The sequence below is a fragment of the Adiantum capillus-veneris genome, chromosome 24, assembly GCF_014529385.1.
Source record: "Adiantum capillus-veneris isolate H3 chromosome 24, ASM1452938v2, whole genome shotgun sequence".
In the NCBI taxonomy this organism is placed as follows: domain Eukaryota; kingdom Viridiplantae; phylum Streptophyta; class Polypodiopsida; order Polypodiales; family Pteridaceae; genus Adiantum; species Adiantum capillus-veneris.
The window spans coordinates 80338497-80366390 of NC_140954.1; the positions used below are offsets into that span (position 1 = coordinate 80338497).

At 42.8% G+C, this 27894-nt stretch overlaps 1 protein-coding gene across 7 annotated transcripts in view; it reads left to right on the top strand.

Annotated features, from left to right (window-relative positions):
- LOC147426649 (kinesin-like protein KIN-4A) overlaps positions 1–27894 on the top strand; it is a 241381-nt gene that overhangs the window by 69853 nt on the left and 143634 nt on the right. For all 7 annotated transcript variants that reach the window (XM_086497867.1, XM_086497868.1, XM_086497870.1 and 4 more), the window contains 4 exons: positions 5479–5753; positions 5848–6032; positions 6180–6304; positions 6457–6493. In XM_086497867.1, coding sequence (XP_086353993.1) covers positions 5479–5753; positions 5848–6032; positions 6180–6304; positions 6457–6493 — 622 coding nt within the window. The remainder of the gene's footprint in view (positions 1–5478; positions 5754–5847; positions 6033–6179; positions 6305–6456; positions 6494–27894) is intronic.

Genomic DNA, 27894 nt, shown 5'->3' on the forward strand with positions numbered 1-27894 from the left:
TCCCGGCCCGGACCTCGATGGTTATGCGGGAGGAGTATTAAGATGTCTGAGCAGTGGCTACTCTCAGCACCTCCAAACGACGCAAGCTGCGATATGGGGGACGTTTGGTTGTAAAAGGCCTCTATATCTTTCGGCCCGGACCTTTTTAGGTTATGCGGGAGGAGTGATGAGGGAGTCGTTGAATATCTCTAGGCCCGAACCTTGTAAGGTTATGCGGGAGGAGTGTTTATCGGCGCCTTTATGTTTCTGTGTCTTGTAACATGCATATGTGAGCATTTGTGTTGCATTGTGATGTGCCAACCATTAAATATTCCTAATTGGATGAGATTGCTTGGATATGTAATTTTAGTGCATCAAGACACTCGTGGAAGATCAGTGCAGTCTGTGTGTGATGGCTAATTTTACTACGCCGGAATATCAAGACAAAAGGAGAAGCCAACTCCTTGATCAAAAGAGCTGAAAGGAGAAGCTACTCCTTAACAAAAAGAGAAAACTGATTGTCCCTCGGAGTGTCCCTTGGAATAACCCATGAAATTTTTGAGCTAACTTGAGTTGTTTTGCAGATATGCTGTACTCGGAGACGATTACTCTCTTTCTCGTTGATCTTTAACAGTTGTCTAGATGTACTAGGTTCAAATCATTCATCTGACAAAATGCCGCACCTTTCTGTATGAAAGGGCACATGTCTCCAGTTCAATAAAGGAAATTTCAAATCAATGCACATCTATTCATGAATTCATTTCGCAAAATACTGTCAGCCTGTCTAGATCCCTAAAATCTCAAAGAGAAATTAGTGACTTCAATCTAGGCAATCTGTGACAAAGGAGTGAAGTGGCTTCCTTCTTCTGTAGTGTGCACGGCACCAAATTCAACTCGCTGATTCATCGGTAACTTTTGATATAGACACTGCTAATTATTCAAAAGCTTCAAGTTACAACTCTCTCTGAAGAGAATTTGCTATGTTCTCCTCCTCCATCCACTTTGCATTGAGGGCCAAAAAGTACCCTTGAACAAATTATCCGGTGGACCTAGCTTACCTTTTTGTTCTTTTCTTGTACCTTGTGACCTGTTGATAGCCCTTTTGGCCTACCTTGTCCTAGGATTCCCTTTCGTCTTCGGAATCTGTTGATGAGCTGTCGTCTGCTTCCCCAGGTTCATTCTCTTTATTGGAAGACTCTTGCCATGTTGAGGTGGACACTAACCTGTCCGTAGGATAAGTCAATGAGCCAGCATGCATTCCAAAACCTTGCTTGGCATGCCCCATAAGTTTCTGAATAGGATCAGACTTCTATTGTAGACAATATTGTCGAATTTCTTTTGGAAAATCACAGCAAACCCGCTCAATGTGGTCCCTCAAAGTGACCCTCCAAAACGAGGACTCCAATGGACGCCGTCCATCTTTTGAAGATTCAGAGCAGTACGGGCCATCTTCTCCTACTGAGTACGAAAGGATGGAGATGCAGCGGCAGCAACAGGTTGACGCTTGTGCCCAATAGATATTTTGGTACTCCAAAGATCCACAATAAGAGAAATTTTTGGCCAAGTACCCGCTTGACGAGATGCATTCCATATGGCTTTCCGTCATCAGAGCAATGAGGAAGTCAACTATACCTAGGTCTCCTGCCTAGAAGGTGTATACAGAGGATGAGTTTGAAGAAGCAGTAGAACGGCAAGTTAGCAGACTCATGAAGACCAAGAAGTGGCCCGAAAAGCAGAGTCAACCAATAGACCATCCAAGCTACTTGGGTCGGAAATCTACTTTTGAAAACGCCAAGAAGGCTAAGAAATGAGTTAGATTTGAGGATGATTCGAGTTCGTCCGGAAATCTACTTCGGTCTGACCCAAGCTACTTGGGTCGGAAATCTACTTTTGAAAATGCTAAGAAGGCTAAGAAATGAGTTAGATTTGAGGATGATTCGAGTTCGTCCTCATCTTCTTTTGACCGCTCTGACAGTTCTTTGACCTGTGAGTCCAGTGATGAGGGAAGAAAGAGCCTGAAGAGGAGAAAGTTTCAGACACAATAGAGGCAAGAAGACGGCAAAGAAGAGTTGATCCCATAGACGATCCAGAAAGCACTTTGATGGTTCAGACGAGGATTCCTCTTCCTTGGGCAGTTCAGAGTCTGATGAGCTTATGTTTGCAAAGAGGAAGCAATTTAACAGAGCCAACCAATATGATTTTCTCGAGAATAGGAAGAAGAACCCAAAGATTTTAAGGAGGGCGGGCAAGCAATAAAGTTTGACACTTTTTCTAGCTTCAAGGATACCCATAGAGTCCTCGCTTTCATTCAATAGTTTGATATTGCATACTCCGGAGGACGCTATTCTGAGCACTCCAAAGTCCGGAGGGCGGCATCCTACCTCAAAGGGAACGCACAGACTTGGTGGTCTACCCTGCTTCTACGGAGGGAGGCACCAACAAAGTGGCTTCAGTTCAAAAGAGTGTTTATTTCCCCATGGCTCACTCAAGAATACGAACGTGATGTTATCACCGCTTGGAGTTGTTTGCAATTTTCTCACGTGTGTCGCTGTTGATCTTGTACTGGTGGTGTCCAAGTCTATTACAATTGAGAAGCTGAAACACTTTACATTTGATTTCTTAGTTGATGTGGACGAGGCGTAATTAGTAATGTTAAGTCAAGATTATAACTTGCCCTTGTGACCATGCACAACTGATCTGTGTTACAATTGAGCCCTTGGCCTTTAATTTATAGGCTCGTCTTTAAAAAGCAACTTCAAAAATCATATGCTATCTAAAAGGCTTAAAAGAACTTCAAAACACCTGCTTTAAATAACTAGCTCCAAAAAGAGAGTGACACCCAGCGGATTGCCACATGGGATGCTGTGTGAGCCGGTAAATTGCGGTGAAGATCACACCGTGATCTCTGGGTGCTGCAGCTGGGTTTATTCTGCTGCAGCTGAGCCTTCAACATGGCCGAGTGCCTACTGTCACGAGGACGTGGCAGCTGTTAAGTATGTCACGAGGACGTGGCAACTGCTAACCTTAGTTGTTGGTTTCTTTCCAAAGATTTTTGTTTAATTTTTGAGACTCTCTTTTTGAAGTTGCAAATGGTCGGACATTGTATGGCCAATGTGAACGGTAGTTTCAACCGCAGACGGAAGTTGGTCGGCACTGGAACTCATAAAGTAAAAGGATGTCTAGGCTCAATGCAAGATCATGTAGGTCCCCCCGTCGCACTTATCAAGTTGGTGGATACTAGGAAGTGAACTCAATAAAGGCATAAAGTCAAGGTGGGATCACCAACAGAAAGTATCCGACAGTTGGGCCACATTGCACTTTTGGATGCGGTCCCAATGAGGATAGATGGTCAGATGACCAGTGGGAGCCCAACAGAAGCGTCTCCTAAAATTTAGGGAACTGCTATTTTGGGCTATGAAATCTGTTCGCGTCATTAGCATCAGAATGACAAGGGGAACATTTTACAACTCTGCTGCAAAGTCAATTGATGCACCAGTTGAGAGATTTTTAAGCAGGAAGCCCAATGCGGGGAAATTGCATGTATGAGTGCCAAGTGGCACTTTTTGGTCAATTTACCAAGTCTGGGAGAATAGAACCGTAACTGACTTTCTAGAGCAGTTTTGGAGGCTGTTAACTATGATTTTCAGCCATTTCTCTCCATTTTTGAGCTTCCCATGACTTTACCTTGGACCAAGAGCTCATTTTCAGCATTGGAAGGCATCAGATGCGTGTTTACAGGGCTGTTTTGCTGCGTTTTCAGCGATATGCAGGTTTTGGCAGCCATGGAAATCTTCCCCTTTTTGCATCTATTTGTTCACAGATGCATTACAGGTCAAGGGCAGCAGAGGGGGCGCTCGATTTATGCTGGGGGGATGCTTCATTAAGAACCTGTCAGGTTAAGAGCTATGGAGTGCTTGCTTTCCTCTCTATGTACAGTGTGGTGCTAGGAGTGATGCCCTACACGCTACACACTGCTCTCTCTCCCCTAGTGCAGTTATGTGATGCCCCACAAGAGGGCTCTTCATTTGACTGATGTACAGCTGTGTGGTTTCATGCTTTTGTGTTGAGGCAAGAGCCTCCTTTGTGCAGGAACAGGGGTAGCTAATTGCTACTCCAAAGCAAGCACCGGTGAGGGTCATAACCTCACCGTACAGGTGCATTTTCAGCGCTGTGTGTGTGCTGTAAATTGACTGTTTTTCAGTCATACGGACGCCAGAACCATTGGGAATAGTGCCCCACTGGCAGAGGACAGTTAGGGGACTGTTTGGGGCTGAAAACAGGGCAAAAACCAGTAAATACAGCGTGCTGAATTTATTGTTTTTGGGCAGGAATCAGAGGGTATACACCAGTGGAAGTGAGATCCAATAGGGGAATTGGTTTCGCGCAATATGCTGCCAAAATTTGGCCAAATCAGGTAGTATCTAGTGTGATATAGGTAAAGGATTCCCAGGACCTTACTTTGTAATTTACCCTCTCAAAGAATAAAGAAATACCGAAAGGGGCGCCAATTTTGGGGCCTACAGGTTGTCGGCGTCTTCTCGGGGCATTCTAGCTTCCGAGCCGTGTGTGCGCTTAAGTGTTAATTCCCGTTGCAGGTTCTCTTTGCAAAGTGCTCTGTGTGTGTGTGTCTAAAGTAAAGAATTTTGGGTGAAAGCCAAAGCCTACCGCCCTACGGGCCGGTTCCACATACCTAGCGTACCACCCTTCACATAGTCTATGTGGTTCATCTTAACTTCGGAGATAGTGGTGCCTGTATATTTATCATTCATCAGCGGTTGGGGTTATCACTTGCAGGTATTAGTCTCACGTTAGTCTTGTCTTAGCACAGTGTCTACACACTCTACACCTAGCACATATCCCTGCCCTGTCTAGCCTCAACACCGGCTTGTATCTGTCTAGTCTCAACATGCCCTTGTATCTAAGTAGCCTATACATGGTCTAGAGCTGAGCATGCTGCCGGCCAATGTCTTTCAACTTGGATCCTTGCAGTTTTTGAGGTCAGGTTGGGCAACTCACGTCTCTCGTGTCATCTCTATATTTCTATAAGCAAATTCAATTGTTCCACTTCCATTGTTAGTCCAATTATTTCCCTTCCATTGTTTGAGTACAAATTTTGTTCTCATCATTTGAGCAGCACTACTGATAGCACACACTAGTGATTTCATGACTCTTGAGTGAGATCCTAAGCATACTGCTATGGAGCCTTGAGGGTACCCACTTCACACACTTAAGCATCAGTACAGATTTCTCTGTAGGCATGGATGTTGCAGCCTAGACCCTTCTTCAATGTGGACCATGGTATTGACTGGCATCAATGATTTAGCCACTGTACGCATGTTGTTGATCATGGGCGAGTCTCTCCGTTCAATTGTTCAGTGCTTCTGCTTGATGGGGGAGATGCAGCCCGCTGGGCAGACTAGAAAACCAGTAGAAGTATTTTTTTTGCGCCAAAAAAAATGTTATTTTTCACATTAACTTATTTTATTTTTAATGTCACAGATATTGAAAGAGGAAGTACATGATTTGCTGGATCCAAATCCTTCTGGCATGGGAAGATCCGAGCCCTCGGCAGGGTTGGGTTTCTTTTCAGGAGGATGCAAGGGCGTTTTAACAATAAAACCCTCCATTCAGATCCGTGAGACAACAAGTGGTGAAATTATGCTTGCTGGGGTTCGAGAAATTGATGTACAAAATCTCCAAGAAATGGCCTTATGCCTGGAGCAAGGAGCTCTTTGTCGTGCAACTGGGAGCACAAACATGAATCCATGCTCCAGGTGTTGCTCAAAATGACTCTGAAACTCCTCTGTCAGACAAAGAGATAAAGCATCTTTTGTTGGTTTTGACCCTGACATGTAACTTCAATTGCAGTCGGTCGCATGCGATCTTTACAGTGACACTAGAACAAAGGAGGAAGCTTGATTTGAATGCTCATGATGTCCAATCAACAGCAGATGACATGGAAGACTTTTTGTGTGCTAAACTACACCTGGTGGACTTAGCAGGCTCTGAGAGAGCAAAAAGAACTGGGACTGATGGGTTGCGCTTCAAAGAAGGTTCGCTTTCATGTGTGCTTTTGTTGGTTTGCAAGTTTCTGAAATTGTGCCTTTTAGGAGTAGTAATTAGTTGCTTTGTTCTGGTGTTTTTGTTTGCGCTTGTGTGCCCAGTGTGAATCATGAACTCTGTTTGCTTGCTATTCTCAGGAGTCCATATAAATAAAGGTCTGTTAGCTCTTGGCAACGTTATAAGCGCATTGGGTGATGAAAGGAAGCGCAAAGAGGGTGGCCATATCCCTTATCGTGATAGCAAACTTACCAGGCTACTTCAGGTAAAGCTCAGGTTGTTCTCAATTTCGGCAATAGTCTTTAAGCAAAGAACCACCATCGCAGATACATCTTTGTCCATGTGCTTTCTCTGTTCTAATCATGAGAAAAAAGACACTCCATGGTTGCATTTTAACACTTACAATGTATACTGCAGGATTCGTTAGGGGGAAACAGCCGAACAGTTATGATCGGTAATTTTCATATATATTCTTTATTTTTCTCATCACATTCATAGGATTTGTATAAGCCATCTCCTCTAGAACTGGCATGCTTAACAATTAAGAGGCTTTTTAGACGTGGAGAACAGAGTGGAACTCTTGTCGTAAAGCTAACTGTCACAAGCATGTTTCTTGGGGATGCGCCTCGGAAGTTTTTTCTACGATGTTTATTCTTAGAATAATGAAGTTAGGCAGGCTTATTATGATTTGGATTTTGACAGATGCACAGTTGGTGTTTCCTTTCTCCCTGTTTATTTGCGTCTCTCACAAGCATGGCCTTCCTCCCTGTCTCTTGCGAGTTTGGTCTCTTCACATTAGGAATACCTTCAAGAGAGAGCTAGTAGACAGTCATTCGAGATGAATAAAGCTACCAGCTCGGTGAGCGCTCCCTAGAAGAAGTGATTTTGGCCATTTTTTGAGGCTCCTTGCTCTAATGTTTCCATTTCTGTGTCGAGATTTTGTTTTGCCAATGCCATTCAGCCAACGCACCTCTGTGTCGGCTGGTTACATGGCATTTTATCCCGCTCTTTCCTTTCACAGTTTTGGCAATATATTTGGGATGCAAGAGTACCTTTTTATGTGAAGTACTTCATGTGGGTGCTGACTACCAAACAAATGTATATACTGAGAATATATTGGCTCAACAGGCATCGAGTCCACTGTTGTTCGCACTTCAGTATATGCTGTTGTTATTCCAGTTCATGTTGTCATTTCACTATTTGCTGTATCACTTCAGTGGCTCTTTCACTATTGCTATTTTAGTTCAGTTGTCATATTAATTGTTGTCTCATGTTTGAGACATCTGAGTGAGGTTTTGCGCATGCTTCATAGAGAGACACCTACTAGAGAGCACAGAGCATGGAGTTCTTCTTCCATAAGGGCTCTCATTTTTTGGCCCGTTGTCGAGAAATTTGCGGTCTTGCCAGGAAAGCACCGGGCTTATGGCTGTGAGAGTTTGTGAGAGAACTCAACAAAAACTATATGGAGGAGTTAAACCATAGATGCCATGAAGACTAGGGTTTGGAAAGAAGTGCAATCAAAGAAGACTCACTCTTTCTCTCTTGCACTCACACACACAAAGAAAGAACACAAAAGAGAATGTCAAAACAATACGAAGATGAAAACATCAAGGCTATGGTCATATCGTATCATGGGTAATATGAAAGGGTTAATAGATGAGTTAATGGCATTCAATCTTGGCCGACCAAATAGGCTACGAATTGTTCTTTGGAATTGTAGTTTTGTGCTTACCATAATATATATATTTTGTCTAGTGATTGGGATTAATTGTGTGTACAAATCCTCTTGGTTCATAGCAAGATAACTACGCTTATATCAAAAGAAAAATTATAGTCTATGAAAGGTAGTATGATGGGATCTGGTGATAGAAGTATTTCATTGAGGCTTTCAGGGCCGAAAAGAAACACTATACGTTGTTGAAAGTGTATTTTACGGCTAATCCATACGTTAATTCTAATAGATCGTACAGAGTGAAAGCGATAGAAATGATCATCATGTGGGTTGTTAATCTAGGATAGTATGTGAGAAATGTAGATATGAGAAAAATGTAGATATGAGAGAAGTGAAGAGATGAGAAGTTTCCCTTCCAAGTCCTATTCTTGCCCGTAGGCAATAAGGATACTGCGGGGAGAGATGTACCCGTAGCAAGGAGAACCTAAAATTTGTAGAGAGGATGAATTACTAAGAGTGAGAGAGATAGGTTTGGTTAAGGAGATGAGATTAGATACATATATATATATATTTTGGATTAGAGATGAAAATAAAATCAAGAAAACATCAATGTAGAACACATCTTACTTGACAAACCCTTCGGCACCATTATTGATGGAGAGAGAAGAAGAGGGGATAATTCAACTTTGATTGATACGCCAAGTCCACGCCCTTCTTTGATTAGAGTTGATCTTCCAAGGATAGCATGCAAGGATGGCTAGTCTTCCTCTAGGAGAAAGTGTAGGCTTAGGCTTATGTTAATGGCTAAGTACAATTAGGCATTACTACTGACTCCCTCAAGAATTCCTCTCATCAATGGCTTGAATGCTTGAGTTCCTTTTCAAAGAAGAAAAGGTCCCCTTTTATAGGTGAAGGGAACCCCCAAGGGTTTACACAAGAAGAGAGGAGCCAATGGGAATAGGAATTGGAAAAGTTGGAAATGAGCTGTCCCTGCATGATGTGGGCAGACTGGGGTCGAGTATTTTGATCATATTTCCTTAACCGTGGCTCCAAATAAAAAAGTAAAAATATGGGCAGAAACTTCAGCTCATTAGCTACGATTTTCATTTTAAAATCATTTTCCAATTCGGATTGGAACCTTGTGTAAAAAATTCATCAAAATAGGGTCCATTTCTGGCAGCAAAAGTCTTCCCGTGGTCCCCTTAGCCTAGATTTTCATTTAATTCCAAAGGACACCTCATGCCATATGAAAGCATGACATTGCTCCTTGACAAAGTTTTGTAATCATGCTTGCAATAATGCATTAAAATAAGTGTATCTTTGAAATCATGTCATCTAGTGTCCTACTAGGATTTGATTCCCTCCTAGTAGCTATTTAAAAAGAAATATAAGAAAAGTATAAAAAATACATAGAATATATATATATATATATATTGGAGTTTACCCTAGATATAGGATCTAGCTATGGTGTGAGATGATAATGAAATAGTAGAAATAAAGAATCAATGCTTTTTGCCCCAAGTTAAAGAGGCGGAGCTATTGATGCTTTTCCCATATTATTTTCTGATGGTAAAGTAAGGATAGGTTACCCTTGAGAAAAATAATAGGATGAGATAGAAGGCTTATTATTATACTTAAATATGCATATGTACATTATAGGAAAGATAATTATGTATTTAAAAAATTACAAGATAGATCTTGTAGCATGCATTCCCACTATGTACGTGTCACAACACGACATCCACCCCCTGTAAACCTGCACATCCTCCGGTATGTGCCACATTATTTCTTTGTAAGATCAGCCCTCTTGTACATCTTCCTTGCTTTGTTCTTCACTGGATGATTCTAAAGCTTCATCTTCACTTTGATCTTTACCTATGGTTTGCTCTTCTTCCTCATCAACATCTTCTGGATCATAGTCTCCTCTTCTCTTAAACATTTTGATCCTTTTTCCTGCAATGGGAATCTTTACTTCTGTACCATCTAGTTCGGACAAGCTGTAAGTAGCATTTTCATGCACATGCTTTACAACATACGGTCCAAACTATCATACACCAAAACCAAGTCACCTTTGTCAATTGCTTTGCTCCTGAGTCGATGTCGCTTATCAAAGTAGTCCTTGTTTTTCAACCTTGCATTTTTGAGTTGTTCTTTTGCAGCTTCAATGTCTCTAGGTCTTCTCTCTAGCTGCCTTATACGCAGTGCAAGGAGATCTTCCCTGCTAAGCCCCCTTGCGAAGGTAGTACATTCCATGTGGGAATTGTTTCTTCAATCGGCATCACTGGCTTTTGACCATACATTAGCTCCGCAGGCATGTAGCCAGTTACTGAGCTATGTGTTGTACGATCAGCCCATAAAGTATATGGTAACAGTTTTGGCCACTCACCAACTCTTCCTGCACAAGCCTTGGCCAAAGCTTTGATGATAGGAGGATGCCCTCTTTCACTCTTTCCATTGCCTTCAGGGTTGTAAGTTGTAGTAAGAGAAAGCTCGATTCCTAATCTAGAAAAGAACTCCCTTGCTTCTTCGGCATCCAGTTCACCTCTATCTGCAGTGATTTTTCCTACACAACCATAATGGCAAATCACCTCATCAAGAAGGAATTTGCACACAGCTTCTGTGGTTTTAGCTCTTAATGCTCTTCCTTCAACCTGGTTAGTTAGGTCCTCTCGTACAAGAACCAAGTATCTCATCTGCCAGAGTCCTAGAGGCATTGTGACTAGATCCACAACCCATTTATAGTGCATGGCTAGTGGATATGTAGGGTGTAATCTATCACGATGTCGGACATTTGAATACATTTGACAAGTTACACATGACTCTACAAATTGAGATACATCTTTATACATACCCTTCCACCAGTATTTTTCTTTCAACTTGGAGAAGGTTGCCCACACACCCATGTGTCCAGCCCATAGACTCTCATGAAAGTCTTGCATGAGCTTTACTTGAGTCTCTTTTTTACATATAACCCGTTGTGGTGTAGCACCCTTTTGTTTAGGATGCTTCCACAAGTAACCATCCCTCAAAAAGTATCCATATGCTTTCCTGCGTATCCTCTTGAATTCTTGTTCAGACCAATCATCCTGTTTTGTTAGAGTACTCAAGTAGCTTCCAATAGAAAGCCAATCACCTTCATAAAGATCTTTCAAGAACAATTCAAGTGAATTATTCATGTAGACATTGTTACCTTTGACATGAGAGATAGAATAAAACTTTGTACCTACATCATCTCTCTAATCAATCATTTGTGACTCATCTTCATATCTTGCCCTTGATAGCATATGTGCCACTGTATTGTCTTTACCTGCAATGTGCTTAAACTCAGGATTTAAAGACTTAATGTAGGCAATCCACCACAACATAGCAATGTCTGGAGTTGAGCAGCTTGTAATCATCCCAAGAAGTGGTAGACAATCTGTTTCTACAACCACACATGCACCAATTAGGTACTTTTTCCCACTTTTCAAGGCTGTAACCATACCCCATAACTCTCTCTTTATCTGTGGATAGTTTCTTTGGCGAGCACTTGGCACCTTTGCTCCAAATCTTACCACATACCTGTGTCCTTCTTTGTCATCTTGCGCTATTGCCCATCCAATCCTTGTAGGACTGGTGTCTACTGTCACAATTACTGGCCTTTGACACTTATAGTCTACCTTTCTCAAAGTTGTTGCTGACTGGAGTAACTCCTTTAGCTTTTTCATGGATTTTACATGTGCTTCTGTCCATTTAAACTTCTGATTCTTTCTAAGCAGCTGACAAAGAGGATCAGCTACATGTGCATAATGTGGAATCCAAATAACATAGAAGACACATGCTCCCAGAAGCCTTCTAACCTCAGTGATGCTAGTGTACGTTTCTTTCATTCTTTGGATGGCATCTATCTTTGTTGGACAAGGTTTCCTACCATATGGCCCGCACATGTGTCCCACAATAAGCACTTCATTGACACCAAACATAGACTTTTTCCCTGACAATGTAAGATTCACTTCTTCCAACCTAAACAAAATTTTATCACAATCATTTATGTGATTTACCACAAACTTGCGACATCCTTTGAGATCCAAAGCTTCATCTTTGTCACTTTCTTCACATCCTTTGATAGACAAATCATCAATGAAAGGCATTGTGATTTGAGGAATAAAGTCGCGTAAGACCTTATTCATCCCATTCATCATATGTGTAACCGAGTTGGTTGCTCCCTGTGGCAAGGTACACATTCTTACCAAACCCAAAGGTGTCCTCATGGTTGTCAAGTCTCTGCTTTCGATTGCAAGCTGAAATTGATCATACCCTGAGTAGAGATCCCCCATTGAGTAGATTTCCCTCCCTGCAAATGCCTCTGCAAACTTATCCACAATTGGACCTGTACCTACATTTCTAATTGTCACCCTGTTCATTGGTTACATATCTCGGATGAAGCGTAGAGAACCATTCTTCTTCGGAACTATGAACCACCTGTTTGAGTATGGAGCATAAGAAGGCTCCAAGATTCCCATTTTGATTTTCTCATTCAGTAGCTCTACTAACTTTGGCAAATGAGCCTTTGGAACTGGAATAGGTCGCAGATTCCAAGGCACATGAGGTATTGTGAAAATTACCATAGGAGCTACAATAGAAAGATCAACACATCCTATCTCATGTAGCTCAAATGCAAAAGCCTTACCATGCTTTGAAAGCATTTCTTTGAAGCACTTTGTCTCCTCCTGTGTTAGAAACTCCTGCGACCAATCTGCAAGTCTTGGAAAGACTCCTTTGTGAAGGTATGCCTAATCTTTTTAGGATTCCTCAAACTTGGTTGTAAAGAAGCCTGCTCAATCTTTTTCCTGTTGTTGGGTGGTAAGGGTGAAGCTACTGGTTTCACCTTCTTTGCTACACTCTTGTATTTAGTTTCAACATGGACTTCTGGGCCAACTGTTTGGCTTTCTTTAAAGGCTTCTATTACTTGATACATTTCAATAGAGCAAACTTCCACAACTTCATTTTCAAGATGCAAATTAGACCCCATTATAGCATCAAGCTCACCCATAGTATCTACAAAAGAAACTTGTTCACACAAACCCAAAACATTTTCAGTAGGCTCTAGCAACCCACTCTTTTTCATGTCTACTTGTACATTATGCACATATTGCCTCTCACATCTTTTCAAATCTTCAAGTTTTGTAAAATATACTGATCCATTCTTTGTTACCAAGGAGCTCGTTGAAAATGCTTCACCTATTTTTGGATCAGACGAGATCCTTTTTCTTTTTGTACCACTGCAATCCTGCTTTACAATGGTACTTGGACAAAACTCATCATTTCTCTATGATCATGAAACACTTTGCTTACCTTTGGTAGAGGATGTTCTCTGAGGTTGTCACGATTTCTTTCATGGTTCACACAAACTGTGAGAAATTGGACAGCTCGTTTACCATCTTTGCTACGTATCCTAGCATATGCTGAACCATCATCCATTACCTTTGTTTCCATTCGAACTCCCACAATGTAGGGCTCTCCAAGGATGAGATGATATGAAGATGTATCCTGTACAAAGAAGTTTTGGTCAATCTTTACATCACCTATTGTTACCTTCACACCTGTACATGTTGCATACAATTCACCGGATGAATTGTTTGCCACTTTTACCATCCAGCCATGATCTGTGTCCATCGGCCATTTCCACTTGTTGTAGAGACTCTTTGACATTATGTTTATTTCTGAACCATGGTTAATCAAGGCAACAAATGGCTCTTCAAGATCACCTACCTTGACCAAAGTTTCTGAAGTAGCCCTTGCCCAATGACTTCGTGAATAGTAACTCCTAAGAATATCTTCAACTTCTTCATCATCATTTGAGGAATACACTTGCTTCACTAGATTGGTAGCATCCTACCACAGCTCCATCATTCTCCTTATTTTGCAGTTGCATCCCTTGTGTCTTTGAGGTTTCCCCTTCAACCTGGGGACGAGAAACTTCAGCAAGGGTTTGTCTCTTCTTCTTGATGATGTCAATGATCTCCTCATGGAATTCACGCTTTGCAATGCCAAGAACTTCTCCCAGAGTAAACTCAATCTTGCTATTCAAGATCCTTTCCTCCAAGACTTTCTTTAAATCTGTAGCAACCTCAATATCAGATTGTAGTTTATAAGTTGGGCCTTTTGTCTTACCTTTTGTTGGCTCTTTCTTCTTTTCTGTTGTAGACTCCTCCATGAGTACTTCAGGTGGAGATGCTCCTTGTGTTGAGGGTGTTTGATAAGGCATTGAGTCGCTTCTTCCCCCACCTCTAGAAGCTCTTTTTGATGGTCCTTCATCAGCATTCTCACGTCTGCGCTTCTCTTCTACAATCGCCTCATTTTGTAATGTAGGCATGCACTGACAATGAGTCCACTGGATCATTCCATCCTGTTTCTAGACGTATGCAATCACCTGCTTCATGTAGAATCTCTTTTGTAAGCTTTCCCTTTTTAGCTAATTGCATGACATTTGGCCAAATTTGACCATGATGGTCACTCATCTCTTCATCACAAAAATGTTCAATTTTTACTCCATAAGTAGCTTCCTCAACTGAAGAGGTGGCATGCTTGGTTGCCATATCTTCAACTAAGGTTTGCATCCCCCCCTTCCCAAAGTTAGTTCTCAAGGGTAGACCTGTCTCTCTTAAGTGGATTTTACCATCCTTAAAAAAGACAACATCTTTTGACAAAGCATCACTAAAATCATCACAATCCCTTCTTACATGGTCTGTACTATCACACCAAATACATCTATTAACAAACCCTTCTTTGGGCTGTTGTCTTTGCCTAGGAAGTGGCCCTGATGGTTGGCCTTTTTCTTCAAGCTTTGCAAACTTCACCTTCAAGTCACGCATTCCCTTCACAAGCTCATCTAGCATGGACTCATCAAACTTAGGAGCGATAAAAGTAGGCTTTACCATTTTGTCAGAAGTTGAGGTGGAAGGACTTGTAGTGTTTACTACCATCTTGTGCCTTCTTCTTTGTCGTTTGGCAAGCAGTGAGACAGCACCTTCAACCTCATTCCAGTCGGTCTTTAGTCCTTGCTCAGCATCTTTATCTTCAAGAAGAAGCTCCAAATTTTCTTGAAACTCTTTACCTGCAGCTTGTAAGAAAAGATCTGTCTTCTCTGCATCTAGTGTGGCCCTTTCTGTCCTAGTGAGTTGTGCATAGCCCCGCTCAAATTCCCTAAGTAGCTCTGTTATTGATAGTCCTTGCTTTGGCTTGACTACCCATTCTAAGAATGTCCTCTTGGTCACTCTCTCCGAGTCCTCCATGAAATATTCCTCCTTTAAAGCTACTTTGAGTTCTTTCCAATTTCTTCCATGCCTATCTTTAATTGCCCTAACATGCTCCTTAATTTCTGGAGCAACAACTAGCTCAAAGCTTTGAATCATCTCACCTTCTGACACGCAATGCAGCTCCATCTCCTTCACATACTCGCGTAAGTACTTGGTTACATCTTTGCCATTGAACTGATCCATTCTGTTGACGACCGCTTGTATGGCCTTCGTTGCTGAAATCTCCCTTCTTTCAGTAGCATGTTGTTGTTGCATGAACATTGCAAATGCTTGAAATATTTGCATTGTTGCTAGGTCAAAATGCATACCCTGTTGCTCAACATGATCACCCATGGTTACCCACAAACTCTCACCCTAGCAGATTCACGTCGGGTTCACCAAAAATATGTCGAGAAATTTGCGGTCTTGCCAGGAAAGCACCGGGCTTATGGCTGTGAGAGTTTGTGAGAGAACTCAACAAAAACTATATGAAGGAGTTAAACCATAGATGCCATGAAGACTAGGGTTTGGAAAGAAGTGCAATCAAAGAAGACTCACTCTTTCTCTCTTGCACTCACACACACAAAGAAAGAACACAAAAGAGAATGTCAAAACAATACGAAGATGAAAACATCAAGGCTATGGTCATATCGTATCATGGGTAATATGAAAGGGTTAATAGATGAGTTAATGGCATTCAATCTTGGCCGACCAAATAGGCTACGAATTGTTCTTTGGAATTGTAGTTTTGTGCTTACCATAATATATATATTTTGTCTAGTGATTGGGATTAATTGTGTGTACAAATCCTCTTGGTTCATAGCAAGATAACTACGCTTATATCAAAAGAAAAATTATAGTCTATGAAAGGTAGTATGATGGGATCTGGTGATAGAAGTATTTCATTGAGGCTTTCAGGGCCGAAAAGAAACACTATACGTTGTTGAAAGTGTATTTTACGGCTAATCCATACGTTAATTCTAATAGATCGTACAGAGTGAAAGCGATAGAAATGATCATCATGTGGGTTGTTAATCTAGGATAGTATGTGAGAAATGTAGATATGAGAAAAATGTAGATATGAGAGAAGTGAAGAGATGAGAAGTTTCCCTTCCAAGTCCTATTCTTGCCCGTAGGCAATAAGGATACTGCGGGGAGAGATGTACCCGTAGCAAGGAGAACCTAAAATTTGTAGAGAGGATGAATTACTAAGAGTGAGAGAGATAGGTTTGGTTAAGGAGATGAGATTAGATACATATATATATATATTTTGGATTAGAGATGAAAATAAAATCAAGAAAACATCAATGTAGAACACATCTTACTTGACAAACCCTTCGGCACCATTATTGATGGAGAGAGAAGAAGAGGGGATAATTCAACTTTGATTGATACGCCAAGTCCACGCCCTTCTTTGATTAGAGTTGATCTTCCAAGGATAGCATGCAAGGATGGCTAGTCTTCCTCTAGGAGAAAGTGTAGGCTTAGGCTTATGTTAATGGCTAAGTACAATTAGGCATTACTACTGACTCCCTCAAGAATTCCTCTCATCAATGGCTTGAATGCTTGAGTTCCTTTTCAAGGAAGAAAAGGTCCCCTTTTATAGGTGAAGGGAACCCCCAAGGGTTTACACAAGAAGAGAGGAGCCAATGGGAATAGGAATTGGAAAAGTTGGAAATGAGCTGTCCCTGCATGATGTGGGCAGACTGGGGTCGAGTATTTTGATCATATTTCCTTAACCGTGGCTCCAAATAAAAAAGTAAAAATATGGGCAGAAACTTCAGCTCATTAGCTACGATTTTCATTTTAAAATCATTTTCCAATTCGGATTGGAACCTTGTGTAAAAAATTCATCAAAATAGGGTCCATTTCTGGCAGCAAAAGTCTTCCCGTGGTCCCCTTAGCCTAGACTTTCATTTAATTCCAAAGGACATCTCATACCATATGAAAGCATGACATTGCTCCTTGACAAAGTTTTGTAATCATGCTTACAATAATGCATTAAAATAAGTGTATTTTTGAAATCATGCCACCTAGTGTCCTACTAGGATTTGATTTCCTCTTAGTAGCTATTTAAAAAGAAATATAAGAAAAGTAAAAAAAATACATAGAATATATATATATATATATATATATATATATATATATATATATATATATATTGGAGTTTACCCTAGATATAGGATCTAGCTAGGGTGTGGGATGATAATGAAATAGTAGAAATAAAGAATCAATGCTTTTTGCCCCAAGTTAAAGAGGTGGAGCTATTGATGCTTTTCCCATAGTATTTTCTGATGGTAAAGTAAGGATAGGTTACCCTTGAGAAAAATAATAGGATGAGATAGAAGGCTTATTATTATACTTAAATATGCATATGTATATTATAGGAAAGATAATTATGTATCTAAAAAATTACAAGATAGATCTTGTAGCATGCGTTCCCACTATGTACGTGTCACAACACGACAACGCCCGGTGGGATCTCAAAAGAAATCTCACTTGATAAGAGGCTGATTCTGACCAGCATGACGACTCAAATCCACAATTCAGGTCCAATTGGTCGATTAGTTCCTACTTGTTGGCTCAGGCCAGTGGTTGATCAGTTCGAGCTGGTTACCTCGGCTCCAACTGATTGACTAGTTCTGACTTGTCGGGTCAGCTTCATCAAGTTTCAACTGGTGGGCTCAGCCCATTTGGGTCAACCAATCCCAACTACAAGGCTCAGCTAAGTGCTACTTGTCCAGTCAACTTCATGAAGTTGACTAGTTCCAATAGTTACGCTCAGTCCATTTGGGTCGACTAGTTCCAACCACAAGGCTCAGCCAAGTGCTACTTGTCAAATCAGCTTAATCACGTAGATTAGTTCCAGCATGTAGGGTCAGCTCATTTGGGTCGCCTAGTGCCAACTACAAGGCCCAGTGCATCCGTGGTCAACTGATTGAGCTGGGTCAAGGTAAGTTGTTGGTATACAAGTGCTCATGTATGTTAGTCTAGGGACTTCCGTGCGAGTTCCCTACCTCTAGAAAGACCAAAAAATCACACTACTGACTTGATTCCAGGGCGTTGAACTGACCACCTTGCAAAGTAAACCGCTCTACAAGAAGAAATCATGAGCCAAGTCAACGATCTTTGAGAGAAAGGCTTGATCCAACATAGTTCTTTGCCTTTTCGTTCACTAGTGCTACTTGTGCAAAAGAAAGATGGATCTTGGAGGATATATATCGATCACGGGGTGTAGCGGAGATAATGTGTCGTGCTCTCTACAACGGGTGCTCCTCAGTGCAATGTGCATGAGATCTCACTCCACAGAATGAAAACACAGAAGACAATGAATAACAGAGCAACAACACCAAGACTCAGCAGTGAAACCTGAACAACATGAACATCAACTAAATCAAAGAAACCGGTACAGACTTGGCATTGCAGCACACTCAGCTCCAGCCCAAAACAAAGTACAACAGCGGCTAGGGATACTCTGAAAAAGGGAACACCAAGAGGGGAAGCTTAAAATGAGAGAGTTCCAGGAGAAGTATCCAAGTGGACAGATCGAGACCTCAGGGTAACTGAATAAAGATATGGATGCAATTAACCAAAAAGGTGAATGCTCCTCAGGCAAGGGTTGAATAGAGACCACATAGCATGGCAGCGATGTGGTAGCCTCCAACCACTGCAGTAGAGCTTCGTCGGACGTGTCGGGTGTGATAGGCTGCTCTATGTCGGGGTTGGACTCCACTGACAGAGAACTATGTTGAACGACTGGATCCATGCCTCCTTTGAGTCAAATTGATTGCATTGGGGAGCCAAGAGTATGTATCCACATGGCGTCGTTTCCCCAATCATGAAGTGCTTTAGTGTGCCGCAACCATGGTCTACTGATGAGAAAAGGAAATCCTCTCTCAACCTGAGGAAGACGAACCACAACAAAATCCAAGCTAAAGGTGAAGTCTTGTACCTGCAAAGGCACCTTGTCCACTATGTCCACTGGGTAGGATGTCCTTTGGTTGGCTAATGTAACTGTGAAGGGAGCAGGGCGGGTCGGTTGCAAGCCTAAAGCCAACATAGTGAATTCAGGCATAAGATTGATGCTAGATCCCCCATCAACTATAACACTTGAAATTTTTTCGCCCCCGAATAGGGTTAGACGGGGACTCTTGCAATCAATGAGAGGGGCAAAGGGATATGAGATCCTTTAAGACTCAGAGGGTTGCACTGGTAGGTGTCCACCACAGGACCCTGCACCGGGGTACCGAGATTGACTGTGAGAGTGTCACTTTGAAGATTTGCATCCAGCTTGAGCATGTCGTAAAGGGAGACTTGTTGAAAGGTGTTCTTCAGGATAGTCTCTGCTGTATGCTTCTCACTTTTGGGCAAGAAAACCAAGGGTTTTCTAGACAATGTATTTGCCACTAAATTCTTATGTCCCTAAACATGGAATTTCTAAAAATGAAACTGTGACACCTCATCTACTTTTCCGAAAGCTCCTTCTGGGAAAACAAGTAGCGCAAACTCTGATGATTTGTAAAGACGATAAAATCAGCTCCGAATAGAAAGTGTCGCCACTATGTAAGACCATGGGTAACTACCAAGAGCTCTTTCTCGTAAATCTATGCAACCATTTCAAAACGTGAAAACCTCTTGCTCTCATAAGAAATGACATGGTTTTCTTGCATCAAGACTACTCCCAGACTGTAACCATAAGCATCACAATTAACTTCAAATGGATTTTGCAAGTTTTGCAAGTCCAAAACTGGTCTAGTAGTCAACTTTTCTTTGAGAGTCTCAAAGGCTGTAATCTCTGTCGATCCCCAAGTGAAAGGAACCACTTTTTGAATGAGTATATGCAAAGGAGAAGATTTCTCCAAAATTTTTAGAATGAACTGTTGATTATATGAGCCAAAGCCTAGAAAGCTTCGAACTTCATGAGCATTCTTCAAATAGGCCTGTCGCAAATAGTCTTAATTTTGGCGTAGTCCATCTTTCTCCCTTTAGCCAAGATGATGTGTCCCAAGAAATGTATTGTAGGCAAGAAATTTCCTCTTTTTCGCATTTATAACCAATTTATGCTTTTGCAATGCCTCGAAAACCTGCAACATGTGTTATCTATGTCTTGCCTCATTCTTGGAGAAGAAGATGATGTTGTCAAGAAAGTGCCCACAAACGATTGATACTCTTTAAAAATCCTATCCATTATACAATTGAATGTTGCTGGAGCATTTGTACGTCCAAATGGCATCACCAAATATTGTACAAACCAAAAGTTGTCTTGTAGACGTCTCTAGGAGAAATTCGGATCTGATAATATCCACTTTTTAGATCAATTCTATTGAAACAAAAGGACCCTTGAAGTCTGTCGAGAATATCGTCGATCCTTGGGATAGGGAATTTGTTCTTGGTGGTGATTTTATTGAGACCCCTTTAGTCAATGCACATTCTCCAAGATCCATCTTTCTTTATTACTAGAGCAATACCACGGTGAATAAAAAGGGGAAGTTCTAGGTTGGATGAGACTCATTTCAAGATTTTTTTTTTCCAGTTGGTTCATTATTTCTTCATTTTGGGCTCGTTTAGCTCGATAAGGTGGCCGGTTTGGTGGTATACTACCGGGAATCAAATCAATCATGTGTCTTCAAGACGAGAAGGAGGTAAGTCACCTAGTAGGCCTTCAAAGAAACAGTCAGATTGTTGTGTAAAAATTCTTGTCGTTCCTTTTCTAAATCAGATATATTTGACCTTTGCTAGACATTGACATGATTGTTGTAGCGCGGATAATGTGTCGTGCTCTCTACAGTGGGTGGTCCTTAGTGCAATGTGCGTGACAATCTCACTCGAACAGACTGAAAAGAAAGGAAACAATAGACATCAACTGAGCTCACAAAGACACAACAGCAGACCAGAACATATGACTCGACTATCTCAAAGAACTGATACAGACTCTGGTGTGGCAGCACACTCAGCTCCAGCCCAGGACTCACAGGTACAATGGGGGTGTCGAGGCTCAGATGTGCCGAGATGGTGAAGACGTGCTCTGTGAATAGACTCACTCTAGACGACTACTACGTAAAAAGATAATCCTGACCAAACCGCTACTAATATATACAACCATAAAGAGCCACCAACGGCTCATAAATGACAGCACCTAAGTCTATCTCCACTGGGTGGCGGTGGTGACCTGGCCACGATGTCCACTAAACCACCGTATCCTTGCCACATGCCACTACCCAGCAAGTCAGTCTAGTGTGAACCGACCAGACCAAAGACCAACTGTAAAGTCCAAACTGTACTAACCGTCTTGTGAAAATGACACTGTAGCCTGCTACAATTGTTCCGGTAACAACCAATGTAAAAGAATATGGAAGTCATCCCATTGCCTAGCTACTTATTTTTTTTAACAAAATGTTTGCAGAGGCTAATTATTCTTGACATCAATAGATTGTTGCTGTTTCGAGAGCCGCGTGATTAGTAACTTTTGGAATAGACGGAGCTAAACCAAAAGCCTCAAGGTAAACCTGTAGTATCTAAGGAGAATCTGCTAAGTCGTCCTCCTTCATCCACTTGGCATCAAGAGTCCGAGAAATCAACTTACCTTTCACTTACGTTTCCTTGGGTGCTAGGACATGCTGTGGAATGAGAATCTCTTTCATTTCTTCCACTCTTGGTTGCTCATCTGGCTCCCTGTCCACTAGCACTTCACCTTTGAAAGGTCTCAAGAGGCTCACATGGAATGCATTGTGAATCTTCCAAGTATCTAGTAACTTAAGCGGGAAGGATACATCATTTATCTTTTCCTTTACCTGGAAGGGCCCATAGTATCGCATACTAAGCTTTGGAAAATGCCTCTCCTTACCCTTCCACTTGCATAGTGGTGCTATTTCAAATCGGAGTTAGCACCGTATCATTTTACTCCAAGTGCGAGTCATGTCAATGCTTGTCTGCTGCCTTCCTATGTACTGCTTGAGACTTCTGCAAAGCTTCCCTTGCCTTGGCAAAAGAAATGCCTAGATCTTGTGCATACCTATCTCACCAGCAGTTATACTCTGTTACTTAAAAGTATAGAGAGAAGTACCGAGAGGGGCGCCTACTTCAGGGGCCACTGCATTTGGGTAGAGAACTACACTCTACCGTGTCTCGACTTGTTTTAAAGTTTAAGTGTTGAGAGTTTTCATGTTTTTGTTGCTGATTCACCACCTCGCGATTGGCTTGCCGGTTATACTTTTGCTCCCTTCGAGTTTGGTCTAGCTTTTGCCATGCCACCAAGTTGTAACAGTAGTAATAGAATTGTTGATTCTACACCAAAAACCATGAAACTTGTATCTATAGAACTTGGTCGTACATCATAACCCTACACAATGTTCCAACTGTGCTTCGCTAAAGACATGTTGCATCATGTATGCCCAAATTGGGTAGTTGTCCCCATCCAATTCTTCCCAAAGAGACAACATGCAGAAAACATCAGTGTTGTTAATCGTGGCCGGTGATTGCACCTGTGACGTCCATAGCTCTAAATTCCATGCAAAATGTGTTGCAAAAGTTGTCTATGTAGAGGAAAAATTGCGCACAACCATCGTGTGCTATATAGCACAACGCACAAATGACTACAAAGTTCTTGTTTTATAGGCCCTACATGTTAGAAGACCTGTGCAAAAGGATGCAATTGCTTGCGCAGTATTGCAAGCAGCAAATATAGATGCTAAAATGAGCCCGAATCAATTTTTGACGATACTGTGATTGTGCGCGTGCGCGTGTGCAGAAGCATGAGAGAGAGAGAGAGAGAGAGAGAGAGAGAGAGAGAGAGAGAGAGAGAGAGAGAGAGAGAGAGAGAGAGAGAGAGAGAGAGAGATGAAATGTAATGAAATGTTATATTAACGTCTTCAAAAGGCCATAATGACCTATGAGACCCGAAAGTTACAAAGTGGTGGATCTGATAGTAACAAAATAACCTAACAACAGTAAAAAACAAAGATATATACTATGGGGTCCTAAGTTGATCGATGTGAACCAAGCAAAAGACCAAGCAAAAAATGGGTGGCTTGTTGGGATAGCTGAATCACAAGAGATCTAGCATCGGTCGTTGGCGAATCTCATCACAGAGAGAGAGAGAGAGAGAGAGAGAGAGAGAGAGAGAGAGAGAGAGAGAGAGAGAGAGAGAGAGAGAGACCCAACGTATGGTGAAGAGGGAGCGATCAGCCCCCCATGACTACCATGAGCAAGAGACCCAATACAATCAGATGTGTGATCTCTGAGTGATGAGAGATGTGGAAGTGGGTACCCCCTTGGCCCTATAAATAGGTGCCCAAGGGGAGGTATGGCAAGGCCTGATAAAAATCCCCACTACCCAACAACAGAAAAAATGACATATGGAAATATATGTGGGCGCCCGGACGAAACTGGGCGGCCGGCCTTAAACTCGGGCGGCCGGGGACCAGGAGCAACCTAGGCTATGGGTGGCGAGCCCGGAGACATACTAGCCGTACAAGTATGCCCTAGACTTGTGAAGCAGAAGAGTGGTGTAAGTCTGACACCCCCTCTCAGCACCTGATGCTGAACAAACCGCGTGAAGCCGAAGATGTGAGGCAAATGATGAAGACGTTTGCTGTGATGTCCACTGAAGGACAAGACTCCGCGAGTGTAGCAGCCGTCTAGGGTGTCCCAACCTTTGAGAGACCTCCGTGGAAAGATGCCGTCACGAGCAGTGTAGCAAACTGTTGTACTCCACCGATACAATGTGAAGATACTGCGTGAAGGTTCGAAACTGAGTGTGAAAACAACTCCTTGTCGTAAAAGAAGTGCCAATAGACCTACAAGTGTCCTGCTCGATAGGATCTGTGGTGTCTGTAGTCAAACCGTCTGGAGAAAATGGAGAAGCCCAGGAACCGTCATGCAAATGACCTTAAGCCTGTCAATGCATGAACCTGCAACCCAGTGTGGCCAGGTGGCTAAGCTGTGTAAAACACTATGAAGACCAGATGTAGTAATCTGCACCGTAAACGTCCTCCGAAACAAGGAAAGCCAGACTAAACAGTATGCACTGTAGAAGCTACCATAAGCGAAGCCCAGGAACCGTCATGCAAATGACCAGAAGCCTGCCAATGCATGAACTTGCAACCTAGTGTGGCCAGGTGGCTAAGCTGTGTAAAACTCCAGGAAGACCAGATGTAGTAATCTGCGCCGTAAACGTCCTCCGAAACCATGAAAGCCAGACTAAAGAGTCTGCACTGTAGAAGCTACCGTAAGCTGCAACAGTCACCGAGAGACTGCACGGACCACCACCAGATGGTGTCCTGTCAGTAGGTAGGGTAATCCAAGATGAGGGGAAAGTGAGACTCAACAATTTGCGCTGTGAAGGGCCTCCGAGAAGAGGAAAGGCCAGACCAATGTGTCTGCCCCGTCTTGCCTGTATCTCCTGCCTCTAATCAAGCGGTGTCAACCAAAACAGAATCCGTGCCAACAACGCCACCAAACTGGAACTCGGTGTGGCTCTCAATGTATATGGGCTGGGAGTGGTCTATTGCCCAGGCCGAGGAATGAGTCTGTTGTAAGGTTACCGAGGGTGAGTGTAAGCAACTATGAAGGTAGCAATTCAAATGATCAGGAGTGTAAAAGAGCAACTGCACTACCATCCAAGCCAAGCTCCTGGTGACTCCGGATGTAGTCGAGTAATGATGCTGATCTCCCGCATCTCGTGGGTAAACTCTCCAAGAGAGTCCAAAGCAATGAAGTCCCACTCCAGTTGTCACGAGGACGTGGTAGGTGTTAACTATGTGACGAGGACGTGGCAACTGCTAACCTTAGTTGTTGGTTTCTTTCCAATGATTTTTGTTTTATTTTTGAGACCCTCTTTTTGAAGTTGCAAATGGTTGGACATAGTATGGCCAATGTGAATGGTAGTTTCACCTGCAGACAGGAAGTTGGTCGGCACTGGAATTCGTATTGTAAGAGGATGTCTAGGCTTAGTCAAGATCATGTAGGTCCCCCCGTCGCACTTAGCAAGTTGGTGGCTACTAGGAAGTGAACTCAATGAAGGCATAAAGTCAAGGTGGGATCACTAAAGGAAAATACCCGACAGTTGGGCCACATTGCATTTTTGGATGCAATCCCAATGGGGATAGATGGGCAGAAGGACAGTGGGAGCCCAACGGAAGATCTCCTAAAAACTAGGGAACTGCTATTTTGGGCCATGAAATGTGTTCGTGTCATTACCTTCGTAAGGACAAGGGGAACATTTTAGAACTCTGCCGCGAAGTCAACTGGGCAACCAGTCGTGAGATTTTTAGGCGACAACCCCGAAACGAGAAAATTCTTGTAATCGCGCCAAGTGGCACACTTTTGTGCACTTTCCTCTTGCAGAAAATTGGGCGCTGAATTTTGTAGCTGGGAGGGCGCATTTGTAAAACCTGTCACAGGTTAAGAGCTATGGAGTGCTTTCTTTCCACTCTATGTACAGTGTGGTGCTAGGAGTGATGACCTGCACACTACACACTGCTCTCTCTTTCCCCTACGTGCAGTTATGTGATGCCCCACAAGAGGGCTCTTCATTTGACTGATGTACAGTTGTGTGGTTTCATGCTTTTGTGCTGAGGCAAGAGCTTAAGCAGGCACTAGTGAGGGTCATAACCTCACCAAACAGGTGCGTTTTCAGCGCGGATTATGCGCTGTATTTTGACTGTTTTTCAGCCATACGGACGTAGAACCATTGGGAATAGTGCCCCACTGACAAAGGACAGTTCGGGGACTGTTTAGGGCTGAAAACAGGGCAAAAACCAGTAAATACAGCAAGCTGAATTTACTGTTTCTGGGCAGAAGTCAGAGGGTTTATGCCAGTGGAAGTGAGTTCCAGCAAGGGAATAGGTTTCGCGCAAGTTTCGAGATTGGCGAGAGCTCACGGCCACGTCAGTCTGTACCTCCTGTTGACGTGAATGTCCCTCTAGTATGGGGCTTTATGACAGGGCAACTTGAGGATGATGCGTTCAAGACTCAGTTAGTTGCCGTGGTGAATGTGTTTTTGGAGCTGGTGCTGAACCCAAGGTTTATGGAGTTCTTGCAAGCGATACCAGTGCCACAACAAAATAGGCAACATACACCGCGAACAGAGCTTGCTAAGGCTCAAGCCCAAATACTTCATGCGACTCAGCAGGATAGGGAACACTCGCATGTTGCGGAGTCAGGGGCTCCAAAACAGGTTCCTCCCGCCCTTGAACAGGTGGCTACAATGCCTATTTCACAGGCTATGCCAGTTCAGCCCGCCACCTCTCAGAGCGTGCATGCTGTCTTGGATGGACAGGAAATTGGTTACCAGGCAATGCATCCAGTTTTTCCATGACCCACAGTATATTCTGGGTATTTCGGGGGTGGATCTGTGTTCCAGAGTATGGCTGGTTATGCGCGTGGAAGTCAGCCGTACATGCCAGGAACAGTGTTTGGGGGTATACAAGGCATGATGCCAAACCCCATGTATGGTGACATCGGCATGCAGCAAGGTTTTCAGTGTAGCCAGGGCCAGTTTGGGGTGCCACAGGGTCATTTTGGCATGGCTGGTTTTTCTGGACAGTAGCCAGATATGGCACCTCCGACGCAAAATGTTAATGGCCAAGATGTGCCGATGATGCCTACTACAGTGCCCATGTTGTAGACTATTCCCTATGACAATTTGGAGGCACTAGAAAAGCCGACAGCTTTTCTAGTGCAGCTGTAAAGTTTAGCACTTTCAGCAGCTTCAAGGATAAAGCAAAGGCTCTCACTTTCCTCCAGCAGTTTGATACAGCTTATGTAGCAGGGAATTTTACAGAGGCCTCTAAGGTCAGGAAAGCTACCACTTTCTTAAAGGACAATGCGCTTACATGGTGGACGATATTGTTAATGCAAGGACAGGCACCTGCCACTTGGGTCTACTTCAAGCAAACATTTGCATCTGCTTGGTTGTCAAATGAATTTGAAGCCGACGTCATGACAGATTGGCACCAGCTTACTTTGGCTACATGCAAGAGCTTGCTGGAGTACAATCGGAGGTTTTGTAAAGCATTACTCTCAGTGACCTCGTACAGATTTGTGCCATTGACAGAGCAGATAGAGAAGTACTATTGTGGGCGGCCTAAAGGGCTTCGGGACTACTGTACCAAGAACAGAGTGGCTACCCTCACCCAGCTCATGGAAGTTGCTAACACTGGTCTTGCCTTGTTGAAAGGAGAGGACATGGGGTTCCGAGCAACGAGAAAGGAGGACAGCAAAAGAAAAATTAAGCGAAAAAGCCCTTTGTGAAAACGGCTCCTGAAGCGTCATAGGGGTCAGAAAAGGTCACCAAAGACAAGGATTCAGGCGGGACTTCTAGAGCGCAGGCAAAGAAACAAAAAAGGAAACCTTTTGTGCGCAAGTTGCTCGAGGAAAAGGTCCTAATGGCTGAAAATTATTGCTTTATATGCAAGCAGCCTGGTCACTTTGCTACCAATTGTCCACAAAGGAAAAGACCAGCTGACTCTGATGATAAAGAGGACCAGAAAGCCAAGAGGCCTAAACGCACGGCAGGTTTGGCGCCAAAAATGGTGGGTGATAGGCCTAGTATAGATGCCAATGAGTTATGCAGGGCATGGGGTAAAGCTAGGGATCAGACGGCACTCATCTTCTTTGATCCAGGTGCCAAAGCAAACTTTATCTCACTAGAGTTAGCTATGAAGCTGGGCATCAGAGCTGAAGAAATGGGGTACACAGCAGAGGCAGGGTTGGCATGTCCTGGGCACTCAGAGTGTGTTACTCCCATTATTGGAAAGCCGCGTCTGCATATTCAATCGTATGTGGACATAGAAGAGTTCTATATCATGCCATTGGAAGGGTGTGATGCGCTACTTGGAATTCCGTGGATGTTGAGAGTGCATGGCATGTTGGATGCTTTCGGCAAGACGATCACCGTTCAACATA